Source organism: Rattus norvegicus, chromosome 10, assembly GCF_021556685.1.
Source record: "Rattus norvegicus strain SHRSP/BbbUtx chromosome 10, alternate assembly SHRSP_T2T, whole genome shotgun sequence".
NCBI lineage: Eukaryota > Metazoa > Chordata > Mammalia > Rodentia > Muridae > Rattus > Rattus norvegicus.
Window position 1 is genome coordinate 68,909,252 of NC_141543.1, and position 23,045 is coordinate 68,932,296.

At 44.1% G+C, this 23,045-nt stretch overlaps 2 protein-coding genes across 5 annotated transcripts in view; one reads left to right on the forward strand and one right to left on the reverse strand.

Moving 5' to 3' along the window:
• Positions 1 to 304: 304 nt before the first annotated feature.
• Positions 305 to 23,045, forward strand: part of Fam222b (family with sequence similarity 222, member B) — a 66,595-nt gene continuing 43,854 nt past the window's right edge. For 2 of the 4 annotated variants that reach the window (XM_087573688.1, XM_087573690.1), the window contains exon 1: positions 21,528 to 21,794. The gene's annotated coding sequence lies outside the window, so the exon portion shown is untranslated. 4 annotated transcript variants of the gene reach the window in all.
• On the reverse strand, positions 10,595 to 11,170 carry LOC148002982 (transcription initiation factor IIA subunit 2). Its single transcript, XM_087574991.1, has one exon. The coding sequence runs from the start codon at positions 11,027 to 11,029 to the stop codon at positions 10,700 to 10,702; it is 330 nt and encodes a 109-aa protein (XP_087431117.1). The 5' UTR covers positions 11,030 to 11,170; the 3' UTR covers positions 10,595 to 10,699.

Consider the following 23,045-nt stretch of genomic DNA (forward strand, 5'->3'; position numbering starts at 1 on the left):
TGATGCCTAAAACGTTTGGTCTTTAAATGCTGGCAGGATCCAGAATTCTGGTGGGATAAATCTCAATTCAAGACTTTAGTAATTTAGGCAAGATATTCTAGAGGTCTAAAAGTAAGGCTCAGCAGCCACATTATCTAAGACCTTAAGTATCTAAGGCCAGCAAGCGGCCATGCCCACTTGAGAGCTAGAGAAGCAGGACATCAGGCAATGATAAAGACGTCCCCGGAGCGAGGTGCGCAGGCGCTGGCTGCCCGAGAGGGCCCCGGGCAATCCGGGTTGCGCAGGCGCAGAAGCGGTTCCCGGCCAGTCCGGACGGCGGCTGTGATTGAGAGGCTGGGGCGTGGAGCAGCAGTGGCGGCGACCGGCGACAACGGAGCAGCCATGAGGGCCGGGCCCAATCACCGACAGTGAGTGGTGGTTTAAGGGTAGTGGACACCAAGGAATGCAGATGTGGCATGGTGGAAGGACATTGACTAACGGGGTGGCCTCTACTTGTCGGGGACACAGGTCGTGGGGGAGGGATAGTTTGAGGTGATGGTGGGAACATTTGGAGCATGGATGATTAGGTCGTGAGTCCAGAGCTGGACAGCTTGGCGGAAGGAAGGGGTTGCGTTTCGTGGAGTAAGGGCGCTCATGGCAGGACCAGTGCCTCGCGCTGCCTGGTTTGTCATCATCCCTTCCCCCAGGAGCTTTGGGTCGCCTCTCCCTTTCCGCTTCTTTCAGAGAATGGTTGCTGGGGGAAGGGTGGTGGAAAATAAAAGCCGTCCTGGAGCTGCAGAAGTCCACTCTGAACCAGACCGAGAAAGGCTGGTCACTGGAGTTATGGTGTGCCCTGGTTAAAGCTTGAGAGTCGGAAGCTCTGTTTAAATTCAGGAGGAATCTAGGTTAAAGAGCTAAGGACATAAGAGTCAGGTTTGGAACCAAGTCCATCATAGATAAACCTGATCGATAACCTTGGATAGGACTCACTTAACCTTTCCAATTTTCTGGAAGATCCAGCATTAAAATGCTGGGCTTTTGTACGCTTTATGTATGTGGTTGAGAGAGCTTATGAAACCTATAGATTGTAAATACTGTATGGATGCTAGTATGTACCAGCAATACTATCGGATTTTTAGACCCTATGGTTATTAATGGAGTGACCGATTTCTCCATCATAACAAAGCATATTTCTAAGACCTCCGTAGACGGAAATACGTGCTTTCTGCCTAAGTACGGCAGATCATCTGTAGACATAGCACTTTCTTCTGTAGTGTGACAAATTCACTGTCAAACCGAATGGGGAAAAGTACCATACACCTTTGCCTTTTTACAAGTGATATAGGGCAAATACAGACTGAAGCACTGGGCTCCTGTTCTCAGCCTTCCCCTTTCACTTTTTATTTTGAGACAAGGTTTCACTTGCTTATGCTGGTCTTGAATTCAAGCACAAGTTGAGCTTGAATTAACAATCATGCCTCTGTTTTCCCAGTAACTGGGGTCACAGGTATACCTGGTTGAGGTTCTGGAGGGGTCATCTGTTAATGCTTGTGTGCCAAGCGTTTTATTACTGAGCCGTCTATCTCTCCAGCCTCTACTTGATGCTGGAGCCTGAGCCTGGGTTTTTGAGTGTGATACACAAGTGCCCTACCCCTATCCCCAATGTGTGTGTGTGTGTGTGTGTGTGTGTGTATGTATACAATTTGTATATATATATGTATATATACAATTTATATTTATATATATTAATTTAAATTGAGACAGTCTCACTACATTACCTAGGCTGCCCTTGAATTTTCAGTCCCCGTCACAGCCTCCTAAGTACCAGAGATTACAGTTTTCTACCATCAAGTCCAGAATAGGCTCCTATTATTTTTATTTGTAAAAATTTCTTTATTTGGAGGCAAGAGAGGTAGCTCGGTGGTTTGGAGCACTTGGCTGCTTTTTTTTTTTTTATAGGTTCCAATCTTAGTACTTGCTTGGTGGTTCATGGTCAACCAGGACTCCAGCTCCAAGGGATCCACCTTCTTTATTTTGTAGGAAAAAGAACAAGTTTATTTAGTACACTGCAAAGAAAGCAAAGGGTACTGACAAAATAGAATTGCCTGGCAGCCTCTGATACATTTTTTTTTTTTTAATTGTAAAAGCTTCCTTTGCAAGAGTCTGGTTGCCCCAGGGCATTCTCTGTTTTGGAGCTCAATTGGTGTAGAGCAGCTTCTCAATTCTTTTCTTCGTTGTTTATGGTCTCCTGTCAGAAATCTCTTCTGTAAAGTGAAGAAGACAAGTAGGTAGTTGTGTAAAGGGTCTAGGAGATGGCTGGTTCTGTGAGAGGCTGGAGGAGCACTCCCGGGGCTTTGTTGTTGAGGGTAGGTAAAGCAAAGGGCAGAGTTAAACTGTGCGCTGCCCTAGAGAGAGAGCTTTTTCTAGGCATGGCTTTCGAAAGATAAGTGCAGGTACTTTCAAGTGGACAGAAAGGCAGATACTTTATAGCTCTGCTGGCTCTGAGGAACGAGAGCCTGAAATGGTGAGGCCTTTTGAAAACTGGAGAGTGATTTCTTTTAGCTGAATGGAGGTGGGGAGTGGCTGCACCAGATCGGGGAAGATCGGCAGATAAGAGGAATGAATTGTTTTAGAGGCCTGGGGGAAGTGAACCCTTGCTGTCTTTAATTTACCTGTCTGGTAACTCGTCAATTTTATGTTTTTCTCCTGGAACTATACAGTGACTTACAGTTTAACTTTTTTTTCTAGCTAGTAACTTGACTCTCCCAATAAATTCTCGATTGTTCTGTCTGAGAGGGATTTTTTTTTTAAAAAAGGGGATTTGAGGGCTGGGCATGGTGTTGGCAGAAGCAGAGGCAGGCAATCCCAGAGTCTGAGGCTAGAAGTAGTGAGTTCCAAACCAACCAGTACCACACAGTGGAACTCTGTCTCAAAAGCATAAGAGGGTTGAGGAGCTAGACCTGATGGCCTAGTCCTGTAATCCCAGCTAGTTGCTAGGGAGTGAGTGTGTGATGTAGGAGAGGATCTCTAGTGCAAGACTTGCCTGGGTTGTAGAGTAGGTTCAAGGCCAGCATGGGTATGTTAGACCTTCGTATGTGAGACCCATGGGTATGTCTGTCTGACTGACTGACTGACTGTCTGTCTGCCTGTCTGTATGTCTTCTCCTCTCTCTCTCTCTCTCTCTCTCTCTCTCTCTCTCTCTCACACACACACACACACACACACACACACACACACACACACACACACCCCTGCCCCTGTTGGCCTGGAGAAATGGCTCAGTGGTTAAATGGTTAAGCACATAGGCTGCTTTTCCAGAAGTTCTAAGTTCAATTCCCAGCAACCACGTGGTGCTTTAGATCCATCTATAATAATTTCTGATGATTTCTTCTGGCATGTAGGTAATAGAACACCATATACATAAAAAAAAAAAAGACAGAGAAAAGTAAAGAAAAAAAAAGTAAGGGGCTGGGGATTTAGCTCAGTGGTAGAGCGCTTACCTAGGAAGCGCAAGGCCCTGGGTTCGGTCCCCAGCTCCGGAAAAAAAAAAAAAAAAGAACCAAAAAAGTAAAGAGGGGATAGTGAGGGAGGAGTGGGATGGGGATGGAGTTTGTGTAGGGCACTTAGTTAGCTGAGCTAACTTAGTTAGCCGAGCTAACTTAGTTAGCACTCATGGACCCCTGGGCTCTATCTCCAGCCCTGCTAATGAAGACATCCCTTGCTATTATAGATCTTTCCAGAACCCAGCTTTATACATGGTAAATGAAATAGAGGTAGAAAATGTTCAAACTTGCCTAGCTATTTTATTTTTAATAATTGGACATCTATTTTTAATGTTGATAATGCATTTTCCCCCATGGAGATTTCTGTCAGTTCCAACAAGTCCATAAATGCCATGCATTTTATGCTAACATAAGTTTGAGCTCTTAAGAAAACTAACCTTGCTTTTCTCCTTCAATTCTTTAACTATCTGTAGTTACTCTTATGTAGTCATAGTTGCCTGGTGAGGATTTCCTTTGCTGGGGAGAAGCAGAGGGTGCCAGTTTGTGGATTACCTTTTAGGTGAGCAGTCTGACTTTCATGAGCTGTGATGATACATGACCTAGTCAGTTCATGACACCACAAGGGCTAAGACACAAGGAGTAAGGCTTAATAATTTATTTTCTACTCTGATAGTGAGCTATTTTTTTCTTAAAACAAAACAAAACAAATCTGGCATCACGCGTCTCAGGGGAAAATTAAAAACAAGATTATGGTGTTTATAATCAGGAAAATAATTGCTTCAAAACAGTCTTTGTTTCCTGAGAGTCCTTTTGATCTTCCGATCTTCCAAGCCATTTCACAACAGTGAGATGGCTTATCAGGTAAGGCCACTAAGCCCAACCCCCTAAGTTTGATCTTTGGAATCTGCCTGGCAGAAGGAAAGAACCAACTTGGGAAAGTTGTCCTCTGACCTTCACACTAACCTCCAGCTGGAGACCCCCCCCAACACAAAATGTAATAATAAAAAAATAAAAAGAAACAGTCTCGTGATAGTTGGCAGCAAGTAGCTAATAATGGAGAAGTGAGGCATAACTGGTTTCCTCTTGGTCTTGCTTTCTGAAATACTGCTGATAACTGTAAATGGGAACAATATGGGAAGATGTTCAAAAGGAAAACCAGGGGTTGGAGCCTTAGGTCAGTGGCAGAGAGTACATTTTGCATACGGAAGCCCTGGGTTGGAGCTTCAGTACTGGAGGAGGACAGCAGCAATAACAGGAAATAAAAAGAACAGATTTAACTTTTTTTTTTTTTTTTTTTCCGGAGCTGGGGACCGAACCCAGGGCCTTGTGCTTGCTAGGCAAGCGCTCTACCGCTGAGCTAAATCCCCAACCCCCAGATTTAACTTAATACAATTGTAAGTTAGGATGGTAATATACTTGAGTTGGTAGAATGCTTGCTTGCATGCATGAAGACTGGGTTCCATCTCTAACAGTGATAATACTGGCCTTGGATGTATGTACCTGAAATTTCAGCACATGGGAGATGGAGACAGGAGGTTATCCACAGCTATGTGGGACGTTGCAAGTTTTATCTCAAAAAAAGAAGGGGAGTGAGACTGAGACAGGGATATGGTAATTTACATCTAAAATCCCAGCACTCTGGAGTTTGAGGCAGGAGGATGACTATGAGTTTGAAGACAGCCTGGACTAAATACTGAGAGGTTCAGGTCAGTCTAGATTATAGAGCTATATGGAAAGAAAGAAAAAAAAATTAAATGTGGACCCGCGATACCGAGTAGTGTCCTGAACCGCAGAGTTTGCGTCTAGTGTTCCTACAGTTGGCAGGGTAATTGCTCATTGATGTTTGGTGAATGGAAATGACAACCAATTATGAATCATAATTAACAAACCTGGGTTCAGGTTCTGCAGGGTTTTGTTGTTGTTGTTTTGTTTTGTCTTCCTTTCTTTCTTTCTCTTTCTTTCTTTCTTTCTTTCTTTCTTTCTTTCTTTCTTTCTTTCTTTCTTTCTTTCTTTCTTTCTTCCTTTCTTTCTAACAAGATAGGATTTCTTTGTAACCCTGGCTATCCTGGAACTTGCTCTGTAGCTCAGGCAGGCCTCAGACTCAAAGATTTGCCCTGAAAGGTGGCTTAGTTGTTAAGAGCACCAAAAGGGTGGGCTAGGCTGGGTAGTGGGTAGTGGTGGTGAACAACTTTAATCCCAGCACTAAGGGGGCAGAGGCAGGTAAGTTCTAGGCCAGCCCGATCTACAAAACGAGATCCGGGACACCCAGGGCTACATAGAGAAACCCTGTCTCAAAAAAAGACCTCTAAAGGACCTAAGTTTGGTATCCTGAGTATCCACATGAGGTGACCCACAACTGTCTGTGACTCCAGTTCCAAGGGATCTGACACCCTCTTCTGGTCTCATTCAGCAATCATATACACGACATATACACACATATACATAAACGGAAAACACATCTTTTTTTTTTTTTTGGTTCTTTTTTTCGGAGCTGGGGACCGAACCCCGGGCCTTGCGCTTCCTAGGTAAGCGCTCCACCACTGAGCTAAATCCCCAGCCCCCGGAAAACACATCTTTAAAAGAAAGAAATATACATATATGAAGTAATCGTAATAGAAATTGAGCGCCGTGGTGCTCACCTGTAATTCCAGCATTGATTCTGAAGCAAGAGGCTCTTGAATTTGAAGCCAACTTGGACTAGATACTTCGAACCTCTCTCAAAACAAAACAAGGGCTGGAGAGATGGCTTAAGAGCACTGCCTACTCTCTAGAGGACCTGGGTTCAATTCCCAGCACCCATATGATGGCTCACAACTGTCTGTAACTCCAGTTCCAGCAGATCCTATACCATCTTCTGACCTCCACAGGCATCAAGCATGCATATGGTGCACAGACACACATGCAGCCAAAACACCTATACATGTAAACAATTGCAGAAGTATTTGTAATAGAATATAATATCATATAATCAGTTTTGTGGTTGTAAAACTTATTTTTACAAAAAGCAGTAGTGGCTGGGCGGGTGTCACAAACCTTTAATCCCAGGGTTCAGAAGGCAGAGGCAGGTGGTCTCTTAGAGATTGAGGCTAGTCTGGTCTACAGAATGAGTTCCAGGACAGCCAGGGCTGCACAGGCTGTCTCACCCCCCCAGATCCCTTCCCTCCCCTCCCCAAGTATAGATTATAGAGTGAAACATTGGCAGGATTGAAGTGGACCACATGAATCAGAGTACTTAAAGGACAAAGGTCACTTTTTTTTTTTGTTTGTTTGTTTTTGTGATAGGGTCTTAGTATGCAATCCCAACTGGTCCGAAGCTCCCCTTGTAGACTTAAATGCTGAGAATAAAGGTGTGCTCTACCACACCTGGTCCTCCAGTCACTTTGTGAGGTTCTAAAGACTGACCTCAGGACTTTTCACATGTTAATAATCCCAAGATCCGTGCTGTGCCACAGAACCACACCCACAGCCCAAGTCCCAGTTGCCTGCCATCTGATGGCCAGTGTGCCATCAGTCGGAAATCTCCAGTTTTCAGAGTTGAAAGGGGAGGGAAAGCATTGCTAAAGGATTGTTGAAGTGGAGTAAATGCTTTGTTAGGGGAATTAATGCAAGGGCCGACCCAGCACAAGCACTGTCAGTAGACATCTTACGTTGAACCTGCAAGACGAGCCCTCAAAGTGGGACGAGGTAAGCATTCCAGCTTACAGTAAGTTCTGAAAATGAAACACTTACCTGGCAGGGAAGATAGCGTGACTATGGCGGGCTCTGAAGCTTGAGTACTGCATTGATCCTAACATTGGAGGACTCAGCTGCTTCATCTGTGATGGTGGGGGTCTGTGCGCACACTCTCCTGTAAAGAAAGAGTGACGACTAGGGTAAAGAAAGGTTTGAGGACGGAAAGCAGGAGGCACTATTGATGTGCGCCACCATGACAGGACAAACGAGGGAGGAAATGAGCTAAGACTCTGGCAGAATAGTGTTGAATAATGCAACAGAGAGGCCAGGAAGCGTTGAAGGCTTTCAAAAGAGATGTGTGCCTAATAATGTTAAACTCTTAAAACTCAGGTAGCAACATTTGGAAGATGAGTCGAGTATAATAAATTCTGAGATAAGAGTAAGTGTGAGAAGCAGAGTGGCCAGGGGCAGGGCAGGGGCTCTCCAGCTGACCAGAGGGGTGACGGGTGTGAAGTCACTGTGCCTTCAGTGAGAGGCAAATGTTTTCTTAGAGAAGTGTTGAATAGCTATTTCTGGCTCTTCACTGCCTGAAAGGTTTGTTTGTGCTCCAGTCAGCTGTGGTGGAAGGTGAGAGGAGTGCACATTAAAAGGAAACTTACTACCCTCCCCCCTTTAACATTTTGTTTGTTTCATGGGTATTTGTATATAGTTTTATATTTTTCTAAAAGTGTATTTTATATATATGCATGCTTTACCTGCATGTCTGTACTACAAACACCCCTGGTCCCTGTAGAGGCCAAAGAGGGCATCAGATTCCCTGCAACTGTCGTGAACCAAAATGTACGTGCAGGGAGTTACACCCAGGTGCTCTGGAAGAGCCCTTTCTTTCTGTAACCACTGTGGCCTCTCTCCAGCCCCATATGTGAATATGTCTGTGTGTATACATGTGCCACGGCATGTGTGTAAAGGTCAGAGGACAACTTGCTGGTGTCACTTCTCTCCATGTGGGTCTCCAGGATTGAATTTTAGGACATCAGGCTGGTGCAGCAAGCATTTTTACCCATCAGACCCCACTGCCCACCCGTCATCCACCCACCCATCCACCCATCCACCCATCCACCCACCCATCCACCCATCCACCCATCCATCCATCCATCCACCCACCCATCCATCCATCCATCCATCCATCCATCCATCCATCCACCCATCCATCCATCCATCCACCCACCCACCCACCCATCCATCCATCCATCCATCCATCCATCCATCCATCCATCCATCAAACAGGTTTGGTATAGTCTTGAATGCTCTGAGACTTTTCATCCTCTTGTCTCCATTTAACCAAACGCTGGGATTACTGGTATAGGCCAACAAACCCAGTTGTTTTTAAAGATTTATTTATTTATTATATATGAGTACACTGTCACTGTCTTCAGACACACCAGAAGAGGACATCAGATCCCATTACAGATGGTTGTGAACTTTTCATGTGGTTGCTGGGATTTGAACTCAGGGCCTCTGCAAGAGCAATCTGTGCCCCTAGCCACTGAGCCATCTCTCCAGCCCCAACAAATCCAGTTTTACTGGGTGATGAGAACAGAACTAAAAAAGGTCTGGAGCCTGCTGGATAACAATCCTATCAACTGAACTTCATCCCCATTCCTTAAAGATACAATTAATACAAGAAAATAAAAAAGTCAGGGTTTGATGGCTCGTTACAAAATGATGGTTTGTACTTATCTCCCATGCAGGAAACCATGGTTTTATTTTCAAGTACCATACAAACCAACCATGGTGGTTCACATGGTGGAGGCTGGAGGATGACAAGTTCAAAGTTGTCTTAGGCTACCACTGGCAAGCATTTTTATCACACACATACACACGCACACACACACGCACACACACACACACGCACACACGCACACACGCACACACGCACACACGCGCGCGCTACACTTTGCCAGGTGTGGTGATGCCAGTACTCTGATTCCAGTACTCTGAAGATAGAGGCAGAAGGATCTCTAAATTTGTGGACAGTCTGATTTACATAGTGAGTGAATTCCAGAGCAGCCGGGGCAACCACAGTGAAACCTTGTCTCAAAAACCAAACCAATCCAAACAAACCCCAAGAGTGGGTCTGGAGTGTGATGCAGAAGCACGGCGCTTGCTTAGCAAGCATGAGGCACTGAGTTTGGTATCCATCATCTGAAAACTGCGGTGGACAAGGGGCCACATGTGGGGACACAGGGTCTAAATCTAAAGTCCCTCACTTAGTCTTTTACGGGAAGGTTGCAGGTTTCAGGCCATTTGAACTTCATAGCGAGACCCTGCCTCTCAAAAGAAAAAAAATTGACCATAGAGGTCTAGAACACTTGGCTGCAGAGGCACCACTGTTTGTAAATTACATGAAGACTAGTATATTTTCACTACATGTAGTATGTATCAAGAAGGATTGGGGGCTGGAAAGATGGCTCAGTGGTTAAGGGCACTGACTGTTCTTTCAGAGGTTCTGAGTTCAGTTCCCAGCAACTACATGGTGGCTCACAACCATCCTTAATGGGATCTGATCCCCTCTTCTGGTGTGTCTGAAGATAGCAATAGTGTAAAAATAAATACATAAATAAATCTTTAAAAGAAGAATAATTTATTTTTCTGTTTTTGAGATGGGGTTTCTCTTCGTATCTCTGGCTGTCCTAGAACTTACTCTGTAGACCAGGCTGGCCTTGAATTCAGAGATCTGCCTGCCCCTGCCTCCCAAGTGCTAGGACTAAAGGTGTGCATGTCACCGTTGCTTGGCTTAAAGGAATATTTTTAAAGTATACTTTACTAGAGTCAAATGGGGTAAATACTGGAAATACCAGCACTTGGAAACTGCAGTAGGATCATGAGTTTAAAGCCAGACATAGTAACACCCTGTTTCAGGTTTCACGGAAATAGATGAGTGCTGGCGTTGCAAGCCTTTAGTCCCAGCACTTGGGAGGCAGAGGCAGGCAGATCTCTGGGTTCAAGGCCAGCCTGGTCTCCATAGTGAGTTCCATGCAGCCAGCGCTACACAGTGAGACCCTGTCCTGAAAAGCTAGAGAAACAAAAACAAACCCATAGAAACAAACAAAAACATTGGCAGTTCTTTTCTGCTTGTTAGATCGACTTATTCATTGATTTTTATTTCTTATTTTGAGTCAGAGTCTCCTGTAACCCAGACTGGTCTTGATCTAATTGCTAAGGATGACTTTGAACTTCTTTTTTTTTTTTTTTTTTTTTTTTTTTAAGTTTTAAAACAAGTTTTATTGAAGAATATGCTTAGGAAGGCAACCACTTTTGATTTGTCATTAAAAAAAAGTTACATTTCTTTATGCTGTGTACTAAAGGTCATTTAAGAGAACAGAGTCACATGCTTCTCTCTGTGGAACCCTTGGGTAGGTATATATAGCACAGTGTTGTTATTTCTGCACCGTGAGAATAAATAAAAAAAGTCTCTTCTATGTTTCTCTTCAAAAAGTGATGAAAATAATAGAAGGTGGCATAAAAAAGCCCAATTTCTCTACTCATTCCGTGGTATTGGAACCGGTATTTTTACCATCACAGGCTACAATTTTCACTTTATCCACTTTAATAAGTTCTGTCACCTCTCTGAATTCAACATCATTCAATACAAAAGTCCAAACATTATCGCAGAATCTGTATGTATTTAGAGAGCCCCTGAAATTGACTCTGTTCCTGACTCTCTGAGCCAATGCTGAATTTATAGCTTTATCAAACTGAAGTAGAACTTGAAGGGCAAGCTGGGGGGTGATCTGTTGAGACTGTATGAGCTCATCAAGGCTCTCTTGAAGACTGTTCCCCAAAGTTGTATTTCTGTATAACTGATATGCCATGGCTTAAAAGGAAGCGATTACTTTTTCTTCAGGCTTGCATTGATGTCCTGAGGGAAGGCGCTTCCGCCGCGGCGGTAGCAGAGCCAGGTAGGGAGCCCGCTGCGACCACCTCAGCCGCGGAAACCGCAGCCCTGTGCCAGTGACTTTGAACTTCTAATCTTCCTGTCACCTTCAAAGTGCTGAGATCACAGGCTTGTGCCAAACGTGATTCAATTAGCTTCCTTTATTCCAGTCTCCTCTTCCTGTCTGTCCTAGGACACTGTGTCACTTAAAAACATGTTTTTTGCTGAGTACATGAAAACTTTCCAGCAGTGACATTTATCAAGTTAATTGCTGATTAATATATGAATCTCGTTCAGGGTGTTTATCCTCCTAGGCATTGCCTTGAAGACTGAAGCTGAGCTGTTTAAAGACATTGTCTTTTCTTTTGTTTTTGAGCCAGTGTCTCAGGTGGTGTAGCTTGGCTTCAAATTCACTGTGTAACAGAGGGTGACCTGGACCATCTTGGTTCTTCTGTGTCCTGAGGCCTAGGGTTGCAGGCTTGCCCGGCGCATCTGATCTCTGCGGTGCTGTGGAAGGAGCCACGGCTTCATGACAGCCACGGAGGCACTCAGCAACAGGACCACAGCCTCTGCCCAGGCTGTTCTTAAACTTGATCCTCCTGCCTCAGTATACTAGTATTTATATTATAGGCCTGTGCTACTAGGCCTAGCTAAAACATTCTTTTACTTTTTTTTTTCTTTTTCTTTTTCTTTTTTTTTCTTTTTTTCAGAGCTGGGGACCGAACCCAGGGCCTTGCGGTTGCTAGGCAAGCGCTCTACCACTGAGCTAAATCCCCAACCCCTAAAACATTCTTAAATGTTCCTAGATGTATATTTTATCTTCCAGGTAGGTGTGTGTGTGTGTGTGTGTGTGTGTGTGTGTGTGTGTGTCTGTGTGTGTGTCTGTCTGTCTGTCTGTCTCTGTGCTCTGTGTATGTTTTCAGATTTGGGAAGACATAAAGAAATTGGCTATGATTTATTTATTTATTTATTTATTTATTTATTTATTTAGGTAGCTGGGTCAGGCTCATCAGTGTTTAACAACCCAGCCTCCCGAAATAGGTATCTAGCTGCTTCTATGCGCTGTTTTCTCCTGGGAGGCAATTCAAAATTTTGTCAATGTTTTCTGGATTCTGTCTCTTTTCTTGTCCACAGCATATTTTTATCTCAGTTGCCTAATTTCATTTTGTCCCTACTACCTCACATCAGTTGCTTTGCTCAGTGACCTTACTGTCAAACACAGATGACATTTTCTTCTTAAAATAGTGTTTTTCTACATGTATGCTTTGCCTGTGTGTATATTTGTGCCAGAACAACATGTGAGGCCAGAAGGGGGTCTCACATCCCCTGGGACTGGAGTTCCAGATGGTTGTGAGCCACCATGTGGGTGCTGGGAATTGAACCTGGGTTCACTGGAAGAGCAGTCAGTGCTCATAATCGCTGACTCACCTCTCCGGTCCCCAGATGGCACTTTTCATTCTTTAGTTTCATTACCAATCTGCTTCTTTAAGCTGATGTTGTCCACTCTTCATTTTGAACAGGGTCTCTTTGTGTAGTTCTGGGTGGCCTGAACAGGGAAAAGACAACACCTTCCCTGTCTCTGCCACCAAGGCCTGGAACTGAAGGCCTGCCCAAGATTAATTTTTTATTTTTATTTTTTTGGTTCTTTTTTTCGGAGCTGGGGACCGAACCCAGGGCCTTGCGCTTCCTAGGTAAGCGCTCTACCACTGAGCTAAATCCCCAGCCCCTGATTAATTTTTTATAGACATTGACCTTTATGTAGGTGACTGAGGAGGTCAAGAGAGGGCATCATATCCCCTGGGACTGGAGTTACAGATAATTGTGAGGATGTTGAGAACTGAACCAAGATCCTTGCAAGAGTAGCAAGTGCTTTCAATTTGAGTCCTCTTCCCAGCTTCCTACTTGGATATTCTCTGGAAAGGCTTAGAAAACCCTCACTGCCACAGATGCTAAGACATTTAGCCAGGTACAGTGGGCTCATCTGTAATCTTCACTCTGAGGAGGTGAAGACACAAGGAACTCAAGGCCAGCCTCAGTAGTTCACTAGTTTGAGGGTGGCCTGGGCTGTATGCGAAGCGACCCTATCTCAAAAAGGAAAGAGAGCAAGAGGGAGGGGGTTGGGGGGGAACACAGAAAGGACTTATTTTAGAGGCTTTTGAAGTCATCTAATTATTTTCCTAGAAAATCAGTGAGAACAAAATGAAAAGCTATTAGAACTAGTAACAGTGCGGTTACGTGACAACGTACAGGAATCACTAAGGATAGGCTTTGAGGTTTCAAACCCATGCCATTTTCCAATTCAGTGTCTGTCTGTCCCGTCCTCCCTCCCCCTTCTTCCCTCCCTCTCTCCCACTCTCTCCCTCTGCCTCATGCTTGTGGATCAGATGTAAGTTCTTCCATACAAGTTCTCCACTGCTGCTCCGGCACCATGCCTGCCTGCCTGCTGCCATGCTCCCCTCCATGATGGTCACAGACTCACCCTCTGAGACCATAAGCCCCAATAAACCTTTCCTTCTGTAAGTCACCTTGGCAAAGGTGCCCTGTCATAGCAGTAGGAAAGTAACTAAGACACACCCAGGGCATATGTTTCTTTGGAGGTAAGGGAATGATGCGAACTGACTTGTGATTAGAAAGAATATTGTTGGTGATGTATGAAAATGAATTGTAGAGGAGCTCAAGACTAGAGGCTAGAACTTAACGCCCCTCCCATACTAATTCAGATTAGAGTTGAGTTGATAAGTTGGATGCAGTTGCAACAGTAACTTTTATTTGCCTAATGTAATTATGATCTTGGAGGCTCACTGCCTCAGTCAGCTAACCTAGGCCTAGTTCTGGAAGCTTCTAGCCCCTGTACAATCTTACCTAGGCCTAGAATGTTTCCAGCCTCTGAGACTTCCTGCTGAATAAGCTCACCCTTTCCAGCTCCTTCTGAACTCTCACTGGCTGTTCACTCAGCTGTCCTGGCTCAGACTCCTCTCCAAGCTTACTGAGTCAATCTGGCTTCTCTCAGCTTCCCCTGAATTGCTCTGCTTGGTTTCACACTAACTGGTAGTCTGTTTCTGCTTCCTTCTCATTCTCTGGTTCTTTCTCTTTTCATCTACATCTATCTTAACTTGCTCCTGCAGCCTGTTTCTCTGTAAGACTGTCCTGGTAAAACTGCCTTCTTCTCTCTGCACCTACCCCCTCTTTTTTTTTTTTTTTTTTTTTTTTTTTTGGTCCTTTTTTTCGGAGCTGGGGACCGAACCCAGGGCCTTGCGCTTCCTAGGCAAGCGCTCTACCACTGAGCTAAATCCCCAACCCCCACCTACCCCCTCTTAAGTAGCTTCCCTTCCCTTTCTCTCCTCCTGAGAGTTGAGCATATCCTATTCTGTCAAATCTTTCTTTGATTCGTCACTTTGTCATTCAATTAGATTCACTTTCAAACATGGTACTTCCTTCTACAAACTAACTTTATCTTCATTGTGGATTAAAGACCTGTACAGAGGCCATGCCACACCACAACTAGACATAATTTTTTTCAGTAATTAGCATGGTCTTGGGTTCTCATATGATCAAATATCCTGCAACAAGGAGTGAAGGTGGAAAAGCTGTAGAGATGTAGGCAGAGTCTGTGTGTCTTGGGGATTAAGGTTGAAGGCCTGATTGTGTCTTGTTATAGCTGAGGGAGGGTGTGGGGCAAAAGCGGAGTAGTGGCTGGCTTCTAAATTGTTACATGGAATTAAGTGAACAAGCGGCATTGCTCGTCATTGATAGTAAGAATAACAGAACACTTCTTATTCACACCAGATTTAAGATGCTTGAAATAGGTAGTAGAATGGAAAAACCTGGCATTTCCAGGGAGAAGTAGGGGCTGGAATTTCAGACTTGGACATTCTCAGCATGTGGATGAATTTGAAGTTTCAGAATTAAATCAGGAGGGCACCTAAGGGTGACTTGAGGCTAGAGCAGAGAAGCTTCAGAAAGGAACAGCTATTGAGAGAGGTTGAAATCCAGAAGTTAAAAAACACGTCAGGTGAAGAAGAGCTTCCGAGCTGTGTGGTGGTACTCATCTGGGATCCCAGCACTCAGTGGCTGAGGCAGGGAGGTCATGAACTTAGGCCAGCCTGAAACGTGGACTGGGGATAGGAAAATGTCTTTCAGGAAGGTGTAGTAAGCTCTGTTGGATGCCACTGAGGGTCAGGTAAGAACGGGAATACTTGAAGGATTTGCTAACCTGATGATTACTGGTTTTTTATTTTTTTATTTTTTTGTCTAAAGCTGTTGACAGGAGGAATGAAAATGGAAGTCTGATTGTAGAGGATTTAGGAGAAAATGAAACATGCATTTAATTCTTTTTTTCCCCCAATTTTTCATAGAAAACAATGACATTTTTGTTTAGAAGTCAGTTCTTCTCTTTTTAGATTTATCAGTGCTGGGGATTAAACCCAGAACCTGTGCCATGCTAGGCAGGCATTCTATCAGGGAGTTAGATCTGTCTCTTCCCGTCCTCCTTCCCTCCCTCTCCCCCTCCCTCTTTACATGTTTAGTGTTTGCCTGAGTGTGTGTGTGTGCTCTTGTGTGTGGGCACCCCTATGGATGGGTGCACATGCATTGGTGTTTGTGTGTATTTAGGCCTGAAGTTAATGTTGGATGTGTTCCTTGTTTCCCACCCTCCACCTCCTACCCTGCTCAGCAGGGACTCGCAATGTAGCTTTAACTGGTTGGAACTACTGTGTACACCAGGCGGGCCTCAGATTTACCGAGATCTGTCTGCCTTTGCCTCCTGAGAGCTGGGATTAAAGACATATGTCACTTTCCACTTTAATTTAAGGAAAAGTCTCTTGTTGAACCTGGAGATGCCTGGTGTCTGATGCTGTCCACTATCCTTGCCCAGAGTTTACGGGAGTTTTTTAGGATCTGTATTCTGGCCTCACACTTGCTCCACAATTGCTTTATATACTGAACCATCTACCCGATTCTTTCTTCTTTTAGGTAGGATCTTGTGTAGCCCAGGTTGGCTTTAAACTATGTGGTTGAGGGAGGCCCTTTACTAATTCTCCTGCCTGCTGCCTATTTCCTCAGTGCCAGGATTACAGGCTAGACTATCAAGCCAGAGTTCTTTTAACTAACTCTGGCTGTGTACACCAAGTAGCCAGAACTGATAGTCCTCCTGCCTTAACCTCCTTAATGCTAGGATTACAGTTATGTAACACCTAGTATAGATTTTCCTCTCCTTTTGAGACAGAGTCTTACTCTGTAGCTCAGGCAGGTTCAATTTGCAACAATCCTCCTGCCTCAGCTCTTGAGTGTGCTGGGATTACCAGCATGAGCAAACATGCCTGACTTTTTTTTTTTTTTTAAACTGATTATCCTTATTACCAAATCCTTACCTATTTGTATCCAAATGGCTATATTTTTACTGAATTATTATAATTTCTCAATATTTCATATTAGTTTTTAAAATGATGTTCTGCTTTCTAAAAAGATGCTGTCATTGAGGCTGATACAATACAGGTAATGGGTGAGTGAACCTGACTTTAAGGGTTAGGTTCTGGCCTTGGGAAAGTAGACAGGTTTGACCTTGGCTTTAGTTTTCCCAGCTGTCAAATAAGGATAACAAGACCAGTTTAGCTCACAGTGGGTGGTTGTGAGGTATGACTATTAATGAAAATAATTGTAAAGCATTTTTGCAAGTTCAAGTGTGATATAAATGTTAAATAATAGTTCTTTATTGGGATGTTGTGAAAATTAGCAACATGATGTCTGTTAGAGGCTGAAGTTCCTTTTGAGAAAGGTGATATATTTTTTTAAAATACTATTTGGGGAAAAAATAGTTCAGAATTTGTGACATGATATTGCTACCCTAATTTCTAGAATGTATCAATTAAGACACTATAATGAAGCAACATCTTATTAAAGATATTTCCCTAGAGATTTATTACAGCATCACTTTACGGGTTCGTATTATAGGATTTTTTTTGGGGGGGGACTTTAAACTTCATCATTATTTTGTGTGTGTGTGCATACTCTTAAGTCCACATGTGGAAGTCAGAGGTCAACTTTGTGGGGTCAGTTCTGTTCATCTTTTTTTTTTTTTTTTTTGGTTCCCCCCCCCCCCCCCCCCCCCCCGGAGCTGGGGACCAAACCCAGGGCCTTGCGCTTCCTAGGTAAGCGCTCTACCACTGAGCTAAATCCCCAGCCCCAGTTCTGTTCATCTTTACATGGGTTCTGGGGCTTGAACTCAAGGAGGTCAGGCTTGTGAGGCAAGCACCTTTAACCACTGAGCCATTTTGCCAGCCCCCCCTTTTTTTTTTTGGTTCTTTTTTTTGGAGCTGGGGACCGAACCCAGGGCCTTGCGCTTCCTAGGCAAGCGCTCTACCACTGAGCTATAAATCCCCAACCCGCCAGCCCCTTTTATATGATTTTGATCCTCTTGGTTTTTGGTTCATGAAGAAGGATGAATGGCACTCTGTGATATCTATAATAGTGTAGAGTGTACACTAAAATGTTTGGGGAGTTTTACTATCTATATTTAAAGCTTCATAGCCAATCAGTAAAAACACTAAAAACGGGGCTGGGGATTTAGCTCAGTGGTAGAGCGCTTACCTAGGAAGCACAAGGCCCTGGGTTCGGTCCCCAGCTCCGAAAAAAAGAACCAAAAAAAAAAAAAAAAAACACTAAAAACATTAAAAAAAAAAAAACACTTTGATTGTAGTGAACACTATATAAATACTTGAGTGCAGTTAAGCAATAGTTCTCAGCCTGGGGGTCCCAACCCCTTTGACAGACCTCTCTCCAAAAATGTGTACATCAGTACTCATGACAGTTGAAAAATTACAGTTACGAAGTTTCAGCAAAACGATTTTATGGCTGGGGGTCACCATAACATGAGGAGGAACTGTCCTAAAGGGTTGCAGCATCAGGAAGCTTGAGAACCGCTGAGTCAGGTGAGGGTTTCAGTTAGGATTTGAAGAAGGGCATGATACCATTATAGGCAAAATTTTAGCACTGTATTCCGCACCAAGTCTAAAGGTAGAATCAGTGCCATGGTTATCTGTCATGTACTTGGGACATGCTTGACTTTGAATCTCTTGGACATTTTCTTAGCTTCTAAAGTGACATTAGCTATAGGGGAAAATTGGGATGTAGTCTAGACCTGATACAAGGGGAAGTGAACTTTTTATTTAGTGAAATTGCTAACAGGCTCAGAACTTCTTCTTGCTTAGAGTTCTGTTGGGATTCTGTATATTGTCTACAATCTAAGGGCCTGTCTATTTCTAATCTCAGAGAAAAGTGACTTGAAGATACTGATTTTCTATAGGTTGGAATTGAATCTCTGAACCTTCTCAATCTATATTTCCCTTTTGCTCTATTATATCTCCTTGTTTTCTTCATCTTTAATACAGGGTCTCATGTAACTTATGTTGGTCCTGATTCTTTTTCCAAGTGTGAGGATTACTTGATGTATTAACCTACTGGGTCTCCGTTACCTCTTATAACAAGGACAAATAAAAGCTTAAGGTGTTTTTCCCCCCTTTTCTGATGTTCCCATCTTTCTTTTACTGTACACAAGCTCTATTTGAGTGGTAGGTGTGTGTGTATTGTGTGCACGTGCACTTGGTGACTAGACAAGGATATCCTGGCCTAGCCTGGTGACACAAAACAAACCCTTGAACTACTTGGGAAACTAAGGCAGGAAGATCCCAACTTTAAGGTCTGACTTGGCTAAGGTGAATAGAAGGCTAGCCGGGTGTCTAAAAATGGAAGGTTAACAGAAGAGCACACAGCTCAGGATAGAGTGTGTGTCTAGCATACAGGAAGCCCTACAGCAATCTGTCACCTACACATGCTTGCTTTCCTTTTTAGACTTATCATTTTGTCTTACGTGTATGAGTGTTTTGCCTGCATATATTTATGTGTCTGGTGCTCACAGAGACCAGAAGAGGATGTTGGATCTTCAGACAGGGGAAATTCAGATTGTTGAATGACATTGTTGGTGCTGGGAACCAAACTCAGGTCTTTTGAAAAAAATAGCCTTCTCTTTACCACTGAGCCCTCTCTCTAGGTGTGCCACCTACCGCGTGTTGGCTGGTTTTGGCTGGTCTCAGACTCCCTTTGGAGTCTAAGATGACCTTGAACTTCAGATTCTCCTGTTTCCAAGTGCTGGTGATACAGGCCTGTGGCTTGGGACTCGGCCTTTGACCTTATGTATTTCTCCCACGACTTAATAGTTCATGCTCCGATTTCTTTCTCCTTTACTTTTATTCTTTTTCTTACTGGCATGTAAAAATTCCTTGTATTTTGTTGGCATCAACTCTTCTTAATAAGCATTGCAAATACCCTTTTAGGCTATGAATAGGAAGTGAGAAGGCAGCCTCTTGCAGCAAATGCTAATTCAACATGGTGTTTGGTTAAATTAGTTGCTTGCCCTTGGTTATTGGAGCAATGGTAAGCTCCTTTTGTTTCTCCTCTTTCAGAGACACATAGAACAGCTCCTTCTGTCTGAAATAAAGTTTGGCTCTGTGTTGGTTATAATTTGCTTTTTCTGGCTGGCACAGCCTTCTTTTTGTTTTCTGTCTTCTGACAGATTATAGGATTGTGGGGAAACAGCGTCCAGGGCTTTTTCAGGAACTGTGCCATTTTATCTACAGGAGAAGCCATTGGCTTTGGCACTAAAGAAAATTGGCTCTGTATTTAAAGATGCCAAATCATGCTTGATCCGCAAGCTTGCTGTCTCATTTTGTGTATGTGTGTGAAACTTTTTCAAGATGTTGGCTTTTTTTTCTTTTTCCACCATGTGCTACCCCATCAGTATGAGGAATTAACTAACAGCTTATCCCTTCAGCAGCCCACCCCAACAAACAGAGCCCAAGCATCCTAAACCACAGAGGTAGGGGACCTTATGAAGATTAGGGAAGTGTGTACCACAGTGTCCCTTTTGAATACCTTATCCGTCTTCCAGCTTTTGTTTTTTCCAGGTTTATCAGCTGATGACTTCTCCATGGAGTCCTGAATTATTTAGTTGTGGAAATGGTTTGCCAGCCAAGGTGTCCTTCTGGTTTATTTGCTCTTTTGTTGATTTTGAGATAGGGTTTCACTTTGCCTCTGGTGCTGGCCTGGAACTCAACACTGCAACCCAGGCTTTCCTTGAACTCAAATACCTCAATTGAGGAATAGAGGCTTAAGCCACCATGCTCCATTCTCTCCTCTAAGAGCTCTCTCAACATAGATTAGTCTGTTCCAGGTCTCTCAGCCTAGGCTGGCCTCCAACTTCTGATCCTCTTGCCTCTACTACTATGCCTGCTTGTTATGGGGACTGAACCTAATCCTTAATGCATGCTAGGCAACCAGTCCACCAACCAAGCTATATCCCCCCAGCACACCCCCTCTTTGTTTTTGTTAAAGGAACCCCAGATATTGCTCTACCACTACCCAAGAAACAATACCATAACCGTTTTTAGCATATTCCATCCCAGCCACAGTGTTCCCTTAGCACTATCGTTAGCCATTTAGGTTTGGATATAGAGGTCTAGTCAATGCAGCCAGTGTTACTGTTTTAACAACATCGGGTATGTACTTTTTTTTTTTTTTTCTTTTTTCTTTTTTTCGGAGCTGGGGACCGAACCCAGGGCCTTGCGCTTGCTAGGCTAGCGCTTTACCGCTGAGCTAAATCCCCCACCCCGGGTATGTACTTTTAAGGAGACCTGATTCGTCTGTATCTTAATTATACTGAAATCTGATAATGAAGTGGTCATTTAAGGATTATTGGATGTAGATGTCTTTGATGTGATACAGGTTGAAGCCAACTTTGTGATCTTTGTAGGTTTCCTTTTATTTATTTTTGCGGAAGATTTGGTGTGTTCCCTTCTTCCTCCCCACCTCCACCAACTTCCAGATACATACTTTCTCACTTCTCTCCTTCCCCCCAGTTTCTCTCAGGGAAAGCAGGATTTCCAACAGGTAGAATTGTAGTTAATTAATACCTAAATCTTTCCATCGTTCTGACAGAATTCAGTTGATTAGTCTGAGAAAAGGAAGGTAAAGCAGAGAGGCCTGGAGAGCATCCTTTTTGTGGTTGGGTGTCTTCCGGTGGTTACTCGGTTTGGAAGTCTGAAGCGTTCTGGCAGGAAACACTCGAGGGCTGGTCACTTTTAGTACCAGGACCAGAGTGGGTGGAGGAGCAGGGAAAGCAGCGGGCCAGGCATCACCTGGCCTGGCCGCTAGAAGCTTGGCTCTCAGCTTCCCTTTGGGCACCAGGAGAGACGGGGGGCAGCGGTAACAAAGAGGAGCCGTGCCGGGGCCGGGGCCGCGGGTAGCTGGCCTATCCCCGGCGGCTGACCTCCCAGTGGGCCTCCCCAGTTGGCTGTATGGCAAGTCGCTCTGCTAGTTCCTTGGCTCACGATTGGCTGTGTAGACAGGAGGGCGCTTGCAAAGAGCAGGGATGGAGTTGAGGGGGCGGGGCTGGCTTCCGGCGGCGGAGGGGAGCGAGCCGGAGCCGGCTGGGGGAGGGGGTGTCGGCGCACCACGGAGTGCAGTGCTCTCGGTGAGCCTGGCACCCGGAGTAGCCGTCTCCCCCTCCCCCTGCCTGAGCCTCTAGAAGCCCTCTCTCTTCTGTCTTCCCTGGACTGGGACAAGCAGGGCTGCACTGTCCCAGGCCGGCGGGCGGAGCCCGGAGCCCCACTGAGCGCTGCAGAGCCAACCTCACCTCCTGCCGGGGGCGCAAGGTGTGTGTGTTTTTTCTAACGCCACCGGGACTTTAGCCGACCTAACCTTGTGGAGAGGGGAAATGAAATGGGAAGTATGATCTCTGCGTCTCTTCACCTTTTTTATTTTCCAGTTTTACCTTTCATCCTTCTTTCTGTCTCTTCATCTCACCCCTGCAGCTGGTTAAGGAGATTCAGGACACTTATCTCTTTTTACCGACGTGTAGATGTCGGCCGCGTAGTAAATTGCACAGATGGGAAAAAGAGGAGCCCTTTTCATGTGGCATCTGATGCAGTAAACCGGCGGGGGAAAGATAGAACCCGGGATTGGCATTTTAAAACTGTACAGCATCTGCGTTCATTAAGGCTGCCCTTATTCTCCTCTTTGGGTCGGTCTTAATCAGCAGCAGTAATCTTAAAGAGGCGGAGGTTTTTGTGGAAAGGAGGAGCAGCCCTCTGGCCTTGGTAGTTAAAAGCAATCCTGATAATTGTTAGTGATTAACTCTGGTAAAGTCTCTTTCTTGAGAACACTGTCATAGGCTTTGTGTATTGGCTCAGCCGTAAAGGAGAAAGATCTGTGGCCGAGGAAACTTACCTTGTTACTGAACTTGAAGGCCTTGTCAGCTTCTCCATTGCTGTATGTCTTATATTCATAGGTTCCTGAAGGGATGTTTCTGTCACCAAAGCTGCATCTTTTAAAAAAAATTATATATATATATATACATATATATATGTGTGTGTGTGTGTGTGTATGTATGTATATATATATAGTTTGATTTTGATTGCCTTTTTAAGAGTTCTGCCTAATCTTATTAATTTGAGTGGCTATATCATTACAATTTAGATGATTTTTATTTTTGGAGTTCTTTGCCTTTGTAACTTATGTTTTGTTTTGTTTTTTGTTTTTTTTTAAAGAGGAACTGCCTCTTATAGTTCAGGTTCAGCCTGGCATGGAATTCCTACCATTCTGTTTTAGCTTCCTGCAAACTACTGGCAATTAACAGGTGTGCACCACTGCGCTGGATTTGGATCCTTTCTGAAATATGTGGGTCTCCACAACTCCAATTAGGACCTTCTTTACGTATTTTAGGTAGAAGGAAAGTTATCAATTGAAAGTGAAATGAGCAGAAATTACAATATTAAGAACAAAGGGCAGGGGATGGGGATTTAGCTCAGTGGTAGAGCACTTGCCTAGGAAGCGCAAGGCCCTGGGTTCGGTCCCCAGCTCTGGGAAAAAAAGAACCCCCCCAAAAAAAAAACAAAAAAAAAAAA